Here is a 15,923-nt window from a genome sequence, read left to right as displayed (position 1 = left end):
CTCTGTGGGGAGCCTGCTTCTCCCTCTGCCTGCCGCTCCCCCTGGTTTCCAATGGACACTGACTCTGAGAGGGTAAGTACTTTGCTCAGGATCACTCAGGTGATAAGGGCAGGACCCTCCTTCTCCAAGGTGCTCTTTTGAGGATGCTTTTTTTAGGCCGAGGTCAATGCGCTGACTGACTAAGTAAGGCAAGCTCACACGATGGAACAAATCTAGGATTGGACATCAGCAACCTGGCTCCGAGCCTCCCTCAGCTCTAACACTAGCATGCTGCTTGACTTAGGCCAGTCATCTTAATTCCCCTCAGCTTCCTCACATAGGAAATGGAGGAACTGAACAAGACACTCCCGAAGATTCTTTCAACTCTAACCATTAGGAATTTCACTAAGCAAAGGTAATCCAGTTCCCAAATAATCTGTCTGAAGGCAATGTACAGAGTGTGAAATACAAAGTCCACTCAACAAGAAGATGAAAGGGATTTTTGCACTATGCACATTTTTAGATGATTCATGTGACAAGTCCCTCTCAATTAACACGTTTCACCAAGAGTGGACCGTCCACACGGTTATTAAAACATTTCTATGACCCTTATACAGAAATCTACTTTTGAGATAGGAGTGTCCAATGAGAGGGGTCGGTCTGCCCCTTCTGGGTTGGAAGCTAGTCATTTTGCCTTTCTCTCTTTGCAAAGATCCAAACTCTTTGATAAGTTCATTGCTTTTGTTACTCTTTGCTTGTTTTCTCCTCATTATAAGTGGTTGGTATGGTTATCATTACATAATTAGCATGAATGTTTTCTGAGATCTTGACAGGGTCCGTGTTGTATAAAAAAAGGTGTCTGGGATCGAGTCCTGCGTTGGGCTCCCTGCTTAGCAGGGAATCTGCTTCTCCCTCTCCCTCTGCCCCTCCCTCTGCTCATTCTCCTCTCTCTCTCTCTCTCAAACAAATAAATAAAATCTTAAAAAAATAATTTTAAAAAATGTGCCTGGTTTCTTCATGGATTCCTGGAAAGGAGCTTCTAAACCCTTGGAATTTCCCAAGTGATAGGAATGTCCATGTTATTCATGGCAGGTCCCTCGAATCACATCTGAGTTTAAGCTATAAAGATGACCCGAGGTAGGCGTTGGTCATACCAAACCAACCAACCATGTGATGGGGGGCTGGTCCTCATTAGATCCTTTATAATAAAACTATAATCATAACTATAACAGTGCTTTCCTGAGTTCTGTGAGTTGTCCCGCCACACTATTAAACCTGAGGAGATTCTGGGGAACCCCTGAATTTGTAGCCCAGTGGTCAGAAGTGTGGGCGGCCTGGGGACCCCCAAATTGGCAGCTAGCATCTGAAATTAGGGTGGTCTTGCTGGGGACCATGTCCTTAACATGTGAAGTCTGTGCTAACTCTGGTCGTTAGTGTCGGAATCCCAGTTCAGTCCTACAGACCACTGGCTACTAGAGAGCTCTTCTCAGCTGTACATCAGGCACCTGCCCACCTCAGGCTCTTTGCACTGTTAACCTTGGCCTGGAACACTCTTTCTCTGGAATCTTCAGGGCTGGCTCCATCACCTCCTTCAAGCCTTTGCTCAAATGCTACCTTCTTACTGAAGTCTTCTCCAACTACATTACTTACAATTGCACCACCCCTGGCCCCATCCTCCCACATCCCACCCCCGACACTCCCCTTCTTCCCTATTTCATTCTCCTTCCTTTCACTTATCTTCTGATATACTATGTAATTTGCTTATGATTTTGCTTATTAAATATTTTCCTCCTCTAATAAGCTCCATGCAGGCAAGAATTTTCCTCTCTTTAGTTCACTGTTAAATGCCTAGTGCTCAGAACAGTACCTAGCACATAGTAGGTATTCACCAAATATTAGCCAAATTGGGTAGAATCAGCACAAACACACACACGCACATATATCATAAATGATACAGTAAATTGAATTCATGTTGTCTATTAACTCTGCTACTTAGTATACTGATTTTCATATTTAGAAAACCCAATGCAAATAGGAAGATTTTATAGCTCACTTAAGGAAGAAGAAAGAACAGTACTCATTTTTCCATAGGTTTTTAAAACTAATCATAATGTAAACTAATCTTCTGACTTTTAACGTTATTTTTTAAAATAAGTCTGTTGAAAGGCTATCAAGTATGAAATGAACACAAAAAAAGGTATTAAGATATAAGTTTAGCTAAGTTGACACAAAGGTTGAGAGACAAACCTATAAAATAAGAAATTTTGTGTCCTCCAAAGCTAATAAACTCAAAAGCCTTATAACCTCACTTCTCAATATCAGTGAGAACTGGTCATATCAGTGAGATGTCCCAGCTGTCATATCGGTGGGACACCCCACAAGCGAACAAAAGGCATTCACTGAATCAGTTGGCCCTCATGTACCTTAATAGCTAAACTAAAGGCCAAGCTTGATTTTGTCTTTGATCAAGACGGTGCCAGTTTTCACCCTGACCTCCTGACAATGGTTTGCCTTTACTCACTTCCCTCCCCTGAGCTTACAGGTGTGGCTCTTTCAATTCCATCCCTGGCACTTCTTGACAAGGCCGCTGCTTTTCTTTGGCTTTGTTCTGATTATTTGATTAAGATTCATATGAATTTAGACAAATTCTTATTCAGATCGGTTTTAAGGCTCCAAGAAAAGTTGGACTCATGATTTCACAGTGATTCTGCCTATTAAAACATGAAGATAAGTCACCCGCATGATCATTTTTTTTTACTAAAAGCTTTATCCATTTGTTTCTTTTCCAGAGCTATCATGAAAGAAAATCTAGTTTTAGGCATCAGAGAGTCATAAACATCAGTATCTTATTATATTCCAGCTACTCAGAACATTTACAATAATGAAAATCTAGAGAGACAACCTATATCCACACACATATCAAATTATTACTCAAGCTTGGAGCTAGATTTTAGAATTACCTTCACATCAAGTCTTTTTCCACAATAATGTTCACTTCATCTGCTTTTCCTAAGTAGATAATTTAGCTTTCCAGAACTTCTTTGTTTAAACCCCAGGAATGCCTGACACACAGTAGGCTCTTCACATGGGCTTGCTATGGGGAATTGAATTGGCAGATTTCAAACCGGCACAAAAACCTCGGTCCATAGGGCCCATGGAGGCACACTAGGAGGAAAGTCCTATCTGTACTCTCCTGTACTGGGGGGTGGGGGGAGTGTGCAGGTCAGTGCAGGGGACAAAAGAACCTATTGTCCTCTATGGGACTGCTACCTGGTGCAGGAAGAGAATGGCCCAGCCAAAGCTGGCCATTGGGCCTGAGGCTGCCCTGCCATTGTCCCTGAGGACACACAGAAAGGTTATTATAGCTTTTCATTTCTTTTCTTCTTGCCTGAGAGCTTTCAGGCAGCAATGCTACTGGTCTTTATCTAGAGAGGTCCCTAGCAGCATAACTTAGTAGGGAAGAGCAAGGACCTGGAAATCAGAGAGACCTGATTTCAACTCTGTCCTCTACTGTTATTTGTCCTCAGGCAGAATTTGGATGCTTAAGGCCCTTTAATGGCCAGAATTAATGACTAAAATTAATAAGGTGCTCTCTGGCATGAATACAATTAAAGTACTGGATGGAGGTTTAGCTATGCATTTAAACAAGTAGAAACTGGCTTGACATCACATTAGAAAGCCCCAGAGAGTTCAGCTGACTGCAAGCTAACCATGAGCCTGCATTGCTTGGCTGGTGTTTACAGAAGGCATAATCACATTTCTGCTGCATTTGAACAAGTTCGATGCCTCTATTAAATAAATTCATATTCTCTATGCTATCGGAAGCCTTCAAGGAGTACTGCATTCAGTTCTGGGTTTATTTTGAGGAGGGTGTTGCTGACCGGACAGTATTCAGAGAAAAGTAATCAGGAGAGTAGGGTGGTCTTAAGAGCAACAGTTGAAGGAACTTTCCTAACAAACCTGGAAAAACCAGCTCTGGGCAAATGTCGAGCCTCAGTCCTCAAGCGTCTACAAGGTTGACAGGTGGAGTAGATCCCTTCTGCATCCACTGACTCAGCTAACATCTCTTGGGCTTTTACTAGATTCAGAGCACTGTGATAGGGACTGTGGGATAGAGAGATTAATGATACAGAGGACCAGCTTCAAGGCACTAACAATTAAGTAAGAGGAAAGCAAAGAGTCTGGGATTTCCAGTTTTCATCCCAACCCTGTTACCCACTGGGTATGTGATCTTCAGCAGTTTCTTAACTCGTCTTAACTTGGTGTTCTTTATTTACAAAGCAACACCGCAGAGTTTTTCTGAGGATTAAATGAAATAACTATCTGTAAAAAGAATGAGAAATCAGTAATTTTTGGAGACCAACAAGATGCGGGAAGGCAACTTCTGAACTGAACTTCAAAGGGCAAAAGGGAGTTTGCCGGGTGGTGATGGGGAAAAGGAAGAAGAGCATTCCAGGTTGATGGGACAGTATGAGCAGAGACGGAGATACCAAAAATAAATGGTTTTGGGAGGCCTGCAAACAATACTGTGGCTGGAGGGCAGAAGAGGAATAAAGCAGTGATAAGTCTGGAAGGATACAATGCTGAATTACAACTGTCCTAGAACGACATGCAAAGGAGTCTCTGGGTGGTGGACAGCTATTCAGGTGAGTATAGGAGAATCACCCTGTGTACAAACGTGTGGAACAATTAACAACCGAAGCCAGGAAAGCAAGTTAAAGCATCACTGTAAGAGTCTAAGCAAAAGATTATGAGGAACTGACTTAAATAATGGTGGTGGCACTGAAAGCAGGCAACAAAATGTGGGATATGAGGAGTAAAGGTGAGGGGAAGTAAAAGACACCTCCATGTGTTGCAACGTTGGTGTTAAGGAGAATGCTGATGCCATGAACGAATACAGGAAACATAGAAGGAGGGATAAAACTGACTCAGGAGATGATGAGTTCACTTGTGGGATATGCTGAATTTCAAGTGGCTGTGGAATAACCCATAAGGAAATTCACACTAGCAAGTTGGAAAGATGGTTCTGGAGCGCCTGAGAGGAGTCAGGGTTAGAGATGGAGATGTGAGAGGAGGTGTACTTAGAGCGTAAGAGTGTATTGTCAAACATAAACAAACTTGGGTTTGAACTCTGCCTTCAACACTAACTAGCTGTGTGGCCTTGGACAAATTATTTATCATCAAAGCTTTAATTTCCTTAATTGTAAAATTGGGAAAATTATACATACTTCAAAGACTTTGCTTATTGCATACCATCTGGTTGCCATTTGTCACCATCACTGTCTACCATAACCATCATTGCTGAAACCATTAAGGTAGATGAACTTGGCTAAGAATTGAAAGTAATTAAGTAGAGGGCGCCTGGGTGGCTCAGTTGGTTAAGCGACTGCCTTCGGCTCAGGTCATGATCCTGGAGTCCCGGGATCGAGTCCCGCATCGGGCTCCCTGCTCGGCAGGGAGCCTGCTTCTCCCTCTGACCCTCCCCCCTCTCATGTGCTCTCTGTCTCTCTCATTCTCTCTGTCTCAAATAAATAAATAAAAATCTTTAAAAAAAAAAAAAAGAAAGTAATTAAGTAGAAAAAAGGGTTGAGGAATGAATCTTCAGGAACAATTATTAAGGGATACATGGAAGAACAAAACTGAAAGGAGCTCAGGAGCAGTCATGAAGGGAGGCAGAAGACCAGAACAGCAAAACCCCATGAAGGACAAGAGAGGAGAATTTCAAGGAGGGAAGCCTCAAAAGTCTCAAATGCCACAAAGAAGTTGGGGAGGAAAAAGAGAAAAAAAGAGCATCGGATATAGTGATTTGAAGGTTATCCTTGTTTATGGAACTATTACCTATGTTGTAGGAGTGGAAGGCAGTCACAAATGTCACAGGATTCAAAATGGAATTTTCGTCCAGACTGCAAGGGGATGTGTATCAGATACCAAAGTAAATTGCGAGGTTGATCACCTTCTAGAAATTTCAAAGTAGATCTGAACAAATTACATGCCTTAGTTTTCTTACCCATTTCAAAGGTATAAAAGGCATAACATTATCAGAGAGAAAAGGGATTTGTGAGAAGGCCTTCTTCAGAGAGTTGTGCTAAAAAAGAGGGGAGATACTTCTCTTCCTCTCAGTTAGGGCTTCACTGGGAGATCTGAAGAGACGGGTCAGTGTCATCTGCAGATGGAGGGGAATAACACACTGGTGGTTGAGTGTTTGGCTTTCACTGGAGAACCACTGGCAGCAGAGTAAAGGAGGCTTGGTTGCATGGGGTAGCCTGTTGTCGGGAGAAAGGACATGTGAGTGTGTTGATGGATCTGAGGGTGTGAGCTGACATGGAGCTAATTTAAATTCTTCCCAAGAGGATCATCTGAGGTCAACAGGGAGAGCTTTGGAAAACAAGGACTAACAGAGAAACACCCAAAACTGGAAGAAACTGAACTGACCACATCAAAGAAGAGTGGAATGTTCCCAGTGAGAGTCCCTGAAGAACATCCATAAGAGAGGTTGGCTTAATATAACATCTGCAGGCCCAGACAGCCTGAAGCCATCTTACAACAGTGCTGTCATGTAGGGACTCCCCACCTCCCCTTTCTCATCCCCCCCTTTCTCTCCACTCTTCTCTATTCCAACCCTGAAAGGATCAAAAACAACAGGGAGGAGGTAAGTGAAAAAGGAGAACCCTACCTGTTTCCTTCAGAGAAGGGACTCACTACATTGGGCCCTCGGTGGGTATGGAAAAAGAATTCCAATTTTGAATGACTATTGCCTGGGGCTAGATATTTTTATTTCTGGATTGAGATGGTGATTTGTAGCTAGAAGAGTCCATAATACTTTTTACTACCTTAGGAGGGAAGAGAAAAGTCTTGAGATTTGTGCCTAAGTGTCATACAGTGGCAAAAGAAGAACTTCTACCACTACATAACTTTAAAAGGCTAGTGGAAGACAATTTTTAAATGAAAAAAAGATTCCCCATAATTCTCCTGTTTTCAATGTACTGATTACCCAAGGGTATAAAAAGTGAGTCAGGATGAAGACATGGAGGCCTCAAGGAAAGTAATTTTGCTTTTTTTTTTTTTAGTAATTTTGCCTTTTAAAGCTGTTTGGCAGAGAAAGGGCACTATGGTTTGATTAGATGATAGAGATGACTGAAGGCCCTTTGAGGAGAGGAGAAATTTAGTCATGACTGCAGGTTGAGAAGAAAGAGACAGCGAAGATAGGGTAAAATAACAAATTCCCAAGAAGAATAGGAAAGGAACACTGATAGACGAGGTCACAAAGAAGAGAGAAGCCAAAATCAAGAACACTGCATTTGCCTTTAGAAAGAACAAGAGGCTCTTCTTCCTATGAAACATGAGAGAAGGAGGGAGGAATATACAGAGATATTTTGGTTTAGGAGGAAAGGCAAATAAAATAGTTCATAGTGAATGACTTTGATCAACCCGGTGGTCTACAACACCAGCTCATCTTCTGCAAATGAAGGCAATGGGCTGTATTTCTTACCCCACAGGGCAGAATCAGGACCTCTGTGTACAAGCTAGAGAGAGATTAATAGGGGCCCAAAATAAGAAAGAACTTATAAAAAAAATCAGCACCGGTGGACAGTGGGATTGGCCTTCTTACATAGTTGTAAGCTGCAAGACAGAGGGTTCTAGCTGGGGATGGACGAGCAGCTGTCGCAATGCTGTGTGGGAGATTTCTGCACGGGGCAGGGCAGTGGGCTGATGGCCTCCAAGACTCCTACTGTGTGGCACTCATTGCCAATGTTATATGTGTAGGGTATTTCCACCGTCAACAGTTCAGGTGTCATTGTGACTGAATACAAAAAAAAAAAAAAAAGAAGCCTGTGCGGAACAGAATAGAAAGTGTAAAGGGAAGACTGCGTGTGTTATACAATGTCTTGATTTCCTAAGTAGAAAATCATCTATTTGTAGCAAAGGAACTAGCTTGTACTGGAGTTAGAGCTTGTCTCCAAAGGATAATACTCTATAGGTCTCCATAGCTTGGCAACTATGAAATTTGAAAATATCACTATGTTCTGGGGAACTTTATATTTATGCATAAGCTGAAGTGTAGCTATGGTGGAGAAAGTCTCAGAACCCCTCTGGCTTTACCACTGCTAAGAGGCGAATGGGAACTTGCTGACAAGAGCAAAGCACGTTACCAATGTGCTCTCTGGAACTCAAAACAAACAAAAACCTTAAAGCCCTCTACTTTAAGCATTGCGCTGTATTCTATAAATCAATGCAGTCAAGATTATACCAGATTTTCTGCGCAACAATGAAATGTCACAGAAACTTGGCAATTATTCAACAAGACAGCTATCGGGTTTTAATTTTTTTTAAATAAGAACTATACATTCCTAGAATTAACATTTATTGAAACAATAAAATATTCCAGCATGAAGTACTACACATCTCAAAGAAATCTGCCCACAGATTCAATTTAAACTGGTCTTTAATCTGATTAAAATTTAAATCTATAAAGAGAAGTCAGTCTGTTGTGACCCCGTTAGTCATTTCCCACAATATTTTTCCAAAGGAATAAAATACACTACAGCAATAAGCACCAAGTAATATTTAGAGTCAAAGTTCAGTACCAGAGATCCTTTGACATCTTTAGACATACGCAATATTAAAAGTCACACGATGGGTCCTATTTCATGTAAGTGTTAAGGCTGACAGTTAGTTGTGACTACCATACTCCCTGGCACATGTTAAGTTAGCTTAGCCTATTGAATAAATGAATGGATACATGAAAGAACAAATGAATTTTGTTAGCGGTAGCTCAAAACCCACTGTGTGACGAGGCCTGGTCTCCCAGCATCACCAGCCCCAGGACAGGGTGGCGGGCCATCAAAAATCCCTTTGCCCCAAATCCATGCGGACATACAGCTGGGACCCCTGAATGTGGTCCATTTGAAAAGTCTGACTGGTTCTAAATGTGGTCGATTTAATCTTCCAGAGATTCCCTCCAGAGAAGAGTGGGTATTTTCAAAGGTCCCTTAATTCCCTCTTACCTCCACCACAGGAATAAAAGTTGAGGGTGGGAAGAAAGCCATAGATAATTGCTTTTTGGTTCTAAAGAGCACCCAAACCAAATCTTGGTGACATCTGCCTCCAATTAAGCCCTGCAAATGAATCTATGTGGCTGAGTCCAGTTGCAGTTCCACTAGGAGGGATATTTCAGCTGAGATGTCATTCACTAACATCATTCACTAAGTAATAAGGAACACAGTTTTGAATGTGCTTTGACATTTATTGTCTCATTTGAGGTCCATTACAACCCAGGAAAAAAAAGATGTTTCACAGAATAGGAAGCAGGCCTGGAGATACAAAGACCACACAGCAAGTAGGACACAGAGCTTGGACTACACCGGCCTTCTAATCCTAACCCCATACTGTTTCTACTATTCTAGGTTCTAACCCCATTTTCTTACTACCCAGAGTTGGGAAAAACACTCAGGGATCATTGCTTGGTAAATGGTGCCTAATGCAACTTCAGTTTCATCTCATTCAGGACATGGGTCCCTGGAACGTGGTCATGATGGAGTATTTCTAGAAATGTTTACCAAATGGATTCTGGGAACCCAACACCAGGGGGTCCGTAAGAGAAGCCAAGGAAATGTTCCTACTAGAATTACATACCCAGAAAAAACACTGCACTCCAGACAGGCGTGTCTAGTGCAGGGAGAAGCTGGATTGGCATTCCCCAGAAACAGGACGTTATGCACACACATGGACACACACACACACGGTATCCCGAAAGTCTTAGGGCACTTTTAAACTTTCATGACTTCGAAAGTATGAATGCTACCAACTTACAAAAATCATGTGAAAGCCCAATTATTTAAGTTTTGTCTATTCTTCTACACTATACTTCCTAGGCTTCTACAGTAATTTTGTGAATTTTGAAGAACATTTTTCATTTTAACTTTCTGCTTCAGTCAACATTTGCCATGTTCAATCAGAGAGGCTGAAAGGTTTTATCACATATGACATGCTTACCATCCAGACAGCAAATGAGCCACATCTCACAAGAAGCCTTCAGTCAACTAAAATATTCACATGTTCTACTGTTAAAACTACATTACTCCTGACTAAGCTGGTAAAACTGGATTTCTTAAAAACAAAAACCTAAAGCACTACTTTTTGTTAATACCAATTCAATTTTATCCTCGTGGATATAATCCATTCTGCTAAAATCCTTGTGGATCCTTGTTTTCCTACCAGATAATTTCATCCACACACCAACTGCGTTCTCAAATAGGCATTTCTAGCCACACTAAACTATACAGAATCCAAGGAAGAACCCTACTGGCATGACTCCCAGCGCACAAACACTCCCTCCCTTCAGGGACCTCATGGGCCAATTCTAATAGCGATCTCCTCCAACACAGTGCCATCAATCTATAAATCGGTGCCCCTTGGACAGGACAGTTCTATCAAGTAAAAACACAATCACCTATGTCCTTCAGACATTATATTTTTATCTTATTCAGAAGTATTTCAAGAGAGGTTCTGTCAAATGCGCTGCTGACCAATGCATTGCTCATACCATCTCAGGGCACTCTTCCGACCCATCCGGTGAGTGACCCGACCTACGAAAGGCCAGCAGAGGGGACAGTCTTCTCACAGCAGTCTTGTCTATTCATTCTACTGATTAGTACAAAGCTATCACTGCTCAAATTGAAAGACGGGTCAAAACAAACAAATAAAAATGGGTTTACTTGTAACTCAAGTTCAAATAAAATCCAGACAACCTCAAACATCTTTTTGTGGGTTGAACTGTGTCCCACAAAAGATATATTGAACTCCTAACCCTGGTACCTGTGAATGTGACCTCATTTGGAAATAGGGTCTTTGTGGATGTAACCACGTTAAAATGGAGTCATACTGGGTTAGGGTGGACCTTAATCCAATAACTGGTGTCCTTATAAGAACAGGGAAATTTGGACACATAGAGAAGTAGTCCCCGTGAGGTTGGAGGCAGAGACTAGAGTAATGGCGTGGTACTAGCCAAGGGATTCCAAGGACTGCCAACAACCCCCAGGAACTAGGATTATAGCTTAGAAGGATTCTTACCCAGAGCCTTCAGAGGGAGCCCAGATTTTTCCCTATACCTTGAGTTTGGACTTTTGGCCTCCAGAACTATTAGAGAATCAATTTCTGTTGTTGGAAGCCACCCAATTCATGGTGCTTTCTTACAGCAGCCTTAGGAAATTCATACAACACCTATGCAAAAATGTGTAAGTTTGAAGTAATGCCTATTACATCAGAATCAAGAGCACTCAGGAATTGGTAAAAAGAGAGAGTGAGAGATATACTTAGATTCCTGAGCATGTGGCGGGCCCAGCAGGGGTGAGGTACATGGGTGAATAAACTGGCCAAGCAAGTTTGGGGGTGTTGGCTTGAGGCTGGGGGGCAGACAGAAGGTGATATCCTGTGGCAGGCTCATCACCAAGGAGTTAACTGTCCCCCTGACCCCCCAACCAGGTGCGAGGTGGGCATTTCTCAACAAAATCCTGTCACTTTTTAATGGCAACAAAAATCACAAATTCGTCAGTTTATCATCAATATATAAGCAAAACTATGTTAAGCTTCCTGTCTCCAAGTTGGCATTTTCCTTGCCTATGCTTCATCCTCTAAATGAGACAGCAGCCCATGCAGGGGAAGGAGCTGTTGGCCTGTCTGTCTCTATATATAGTGCTGTATCCACCATTTTTCGAAGGTGCTAAGACTCCAGTGATTGATGACGATATTGCTAAAATGAGTTACATTTTAAGATGGAAAAAGGAAGGCTTTTTTTTTTTTTTTTTTTTTTTGGTTTTTCTTCCCATGTGAAAATTTAGGGGAGGAAGAATGCTCCCTCACAGTTTCTAATATTGATCTAGCTCTAATGTAGCCCATGAAATATAAGTCAATAATGGCAGAATTCCTCATTGGAAAGACCCCGGCAGCTTTCCCAGCAGTAATTAGGGGGATGTATTATTGCTAATCCTGAGCATACCAGGAGCTGGGTTAATTTTGAAAGATAGAATAAAAGTGCTGTCTGTGGCAAAAGGCCACTTCTTGATGCCATTAAATCAAGCACAGCCCTGCTTGAGTATTAATTCTGAAGATGTCTGAACCCCCCGCTGTTACTCCTTTTAGGAAGCTACTATGGAACAGGCCAAATGAAGCCTCAATGTGCAAATACCATTTAGCAAGTACAGATAAGCTGGGATAAATCATCTCAGAGCACTTAAAAAAAGATTCAAATTTTAATACATTAGCACTAGAACATGCTGTACAAGCAACAGGGAAATTGCAGTTGTCAATGTGTGAATTTAGTCTCAGAGTAAGTTCATCCAAGGAAGTAAAATCTCAATTTAGATTCTTTTTCTACCCCCTTCCCCCAATCCACGTGTTTCTCTCAGGATGGGGGAGGACACTGTTACTCAGCAAATGGATTTCACACCAAGAAACGGTTAGGATATATTCATCAGGGCTAAGAACGTGAAGTTCTCACTTTCCCACTGAAATAGTTGGAAGTGGTCTTTCCAAGTGCCAAACTATATGTGATGGGCAAGGTGTTCTGATGCACGTGTGTGCACCGTTATGCATATATGTAGATATCAATCTGTCTGTCTGTCTATCTGCCTGTATTCTTTTTAATGAGGAAAATTCTAAAGGGAAATCACAATGGATTTTCTGGTATTTTTTTCTGTTGTACTTTCCAGAAAGCCTGTCTGCCTGCTGTCGCCAGGGAATAGGACAGGCTGCTGTGTCTAGTGTGAGAGCAGAGTGTAGGGAAGGGAAAGCCCAGCCCAGAGGTCTCACGGTGGGGGAGGGGGGAGCCTAGGTTGGGGAGAGGCCCCAAGTCTACCTGGAGGCTGGATAGAGGCTTTGGCAGCCCCAGGTCAATAGTGCTGATTTCAAACTGAACTGTATTCCAGTTGGAATTTGACAGGTTGTTTTCTATCAAAGCAACAAATGAAACCTTCAGAATGCATCTGTTCTTTCAGACTATTCTATCAGAAGCAGCTATTTTCTTTAAATTGAAAGTCAAGGCAGCTTATTTTTCTCAAAACTGTGCTGTGGGTTCCCTCCTGACTCCTAACATTCTTTTGTTTGACACAACGGCAAGGCTGTCTCATCCTGCAGAAGGAAGGGGTGGGTTGGGAAGAGCCCTCCCTGAGGGCTCCCCGTGCCTGGTGTATTTACATAAATCTTTGCCCCCAAAGGGCATTATCAACCAGAGATAAAGATGGAATGTATTTAGAGAAAACTTATTTAGAGAGAAAAGAGATACCTTCCAGTTAAGTTCTTTGAACCAAAATAACTTAAATCTCTTCAAATGACACTTCTATCAGATTACCTATCTATCTATCTAACATATTATATCATATATGTACTTTCACTGGGCATTTGAAATTTTCACAATCGGGGGCAATCTCTTATTCCTCTCCCTCCCCACACACCCTAAGTCATTTTTAAATGATGAAATAATCATACTAGGTTTAAATGCATAGAGATGATATGCATCCATATGTATTAATGTAGGCCCTGTATGTGACCGTGCATCAGCAGTGGGAGAGTGGGACCCCGACATCACATCACTTATCCTAACCTGTCAGTGCTCAAGTATTTTCCATCCCCTTAGTCAAAAGCTCACTGATTTGTTTCTGCATGCATTTAAGCAGAAAATTCATTACCACTTCAAAGAGCATTTCCAACTATCTAGTGTCTGAATTGTCCATAAATATGTGATATTCCCCTAATTAAATTAGAAGTAATATGATTAAGGAGAGGTCTCTTCTGTCAGTGCAATAATCTTCCCTGGGATGCTGTTAAGATTCTGAAATGACTTATAGCATCAGAAAAAAAGTCTTTCTTGAAGTCACAACCTTTCATATTCACTTCGTGAGACATGTCTTTCCCTCTTAATCAACGGTCTTCTTCATCTATTACAAACAATCACATTTCAGTTTGAATTGAAGGACACTACCCTCCTTTGTGGTCCCTCACAGATGCTAATGACATACAAATTCTGTAGTAGTTAAAGGAAAAGGAATGCCAGGCCACTCTCCCTCCCAGTTAGGAACCAGAAGAGGCTCGTGAAAGCTCCCCCTAGACACACACTCAATAATTTTATGATTACAAATCTCTCAACTACACGTGTTGGCAAAAAATAGAGAATTAAAAATGTAGAAATCTGCATCATGGTTTTCTATAGAACATCTATTTAGTTATTAAGTGGTTATAAATTAACCATTGGTAATTTACTCTTCTGAATGATTCAACCTTTCCAATTATCATTTCATCTGTTTTCTATATAAAAGAAAATCAAAGAAATTCGAGATATGGAAAAGACATGCTGGGTGAGGATCTGAAACTGATTTGGTAGCTTTGGGGTTGACATAATCTTGGCCTGGTGCGGCTCATTATGGAAAGCTGCCTCAAATTTTCCCTGGTTTTGAACTTTTTTTTTTTTTTTTCCTTACCACTTTCATCTAGCAAGAAATCATCCTGGTAACGGAACTTCTCCGGTCCACATGCAATAAAAATGTCATCGTCACCAAAAAAGTCCTGAAGGCACATCACCTACAAGAGAAAAGCATGGCACTCAGCAAGGGGTCAGCAGAACAGCAATTACAACATTACATCCCTGCAAGCAGACATCTGCATAAAGCCACTTCCCACATCTAATGGAATCAACAGGACAGCGTCTCCAGAGGAATTTCAAAAGAAGGTTTCCAGCATCTGTTACTAGTAAGAAACATGTTACATTTCAGTTGTGCAGGAACACGGGATAAGGAAAATAGAACCAGTAACTGTCACATTTATTACTTGACGTATCAATAGGTAAGAGCCCTTGATTTTTGTAATAGAGTGGATGCAGCGACATGTGGGAAAGGAACACCCCTTTATTCATTTGAATGTAATATTCCTCAACAGCAATAAAGGCGTATGATTTTAGCAACAAATATAGTATACACGCGGTGATCACTGGTACTTGGGGTAACTACTGAAGAAAATTACCTGTATCATAATATAAATATAATGATCTCCTTTAGACCCATTCTACCTCTAGTTGAAACAAAAGTAGAAGTCCTCGTGAAAGGAATAATAGAATAAGTATTTCTGAGATTCAGATACAGAGACTGGGCAACTGTATGCTCACCACTCAAGTTATGCTAAACTTGAAAACTCCTGTGCTACCCAGCTTCTTGTAGTTATGCAAAAGTAAAGTTTTAAAACCACCTTTTGGTACTTATTCAACTTATCCTCCAATAAGAACTTTAAGAGAGCTAAATGTCGTTTTTCAAGTACATGTGGTCAAAAGGAATACTTTCCAGCATACTGCTCTCTGTCGTTGGATATGTGGTGTAATATTTTGTTCACAACATGTATGATGCCAACAGAAGGCACTGGGAACATTGCTGATTTCTATTTTCAATTTCCTTTGCTTGAAGCACATCATGAAGCAGCCAATTGAAGGCACCCATTCAGAGCTATATGAAATAGACTTTCTAATAGAATTTTCCCTTGGATATCTGAGGCCCACAGACAACCCCCCCTGGAGTGTTAGATCCTTTTGGCCTGGGTTTACTATTAGATCCTCCCTCATTTGTTTGCAGTCATCTGCAGGGCGTCTCTGGGGTTCTGCTCTATGTCAATGCTTGGTAGCACTGTCCTGACACATCAAAGGTACTGTAAGACTTACAGTAGTAATTTGGGAGAACACAGCATTACTTAGAGGCCCCAAATACAATGATGTGTAGCCTTCAGATAGTTTTTCCAAATAAGCTCTCATTTCCAAATAATCGCTTGGCTGAAATTTTAAGAACGACATTTCTAGAATAGTTTGATAATAAACATTAAGTGTAAGGGAGGTACATCCATGACATGTTTTGGAAAAGCTTGAAAATATAGGTGATTTAAGAGGGACATTGTAATGATCAAGGAAAATGGAC

General features: G+C 41.3%; 1 protein-coding gene across 3 annotated transcripts in view; it reads right to left on the bottom strand.

Moving 5' to 3' along the window:
* DCLK1 (doublecortin like kinase 1) overlaps positions 1–15,923 on the bottom strand; it is a 338,663-nt gene that overhangs the window by 143,209 nt on the left and 179,531 nt on the right. For all 3 annotated transcript variants that reach the window (XM_021678287.1, XM_044913200.1, XM_021678290.1), the window contains one exon: positions 14,451–14,550. In XM_021678287.1, the coding sequence (XP_021533962.1) occupies positions 14,451–14,550 (100 nt within the window). The remainder of the gene's footprint in view (positions 1–14,450; positions 14,551–15,923) is intronic.

This window comes from Neomonachus schauinslandi, chromosome 3 (assembly GCF_002201575.2).
Source record: "Neomonachus schauinslandi chromosome 3, ASM220157v2, whole genome shotgun sequence".
NCBI lineage: Eukaryota > Metazoa > Chordata > Mammalia > Carnivora > Phocidae > Neomonachus > Neomonachus schauinslandi.
This window is presented reverse-complemented; position numbering and strand designations above follow the sequence as displayed.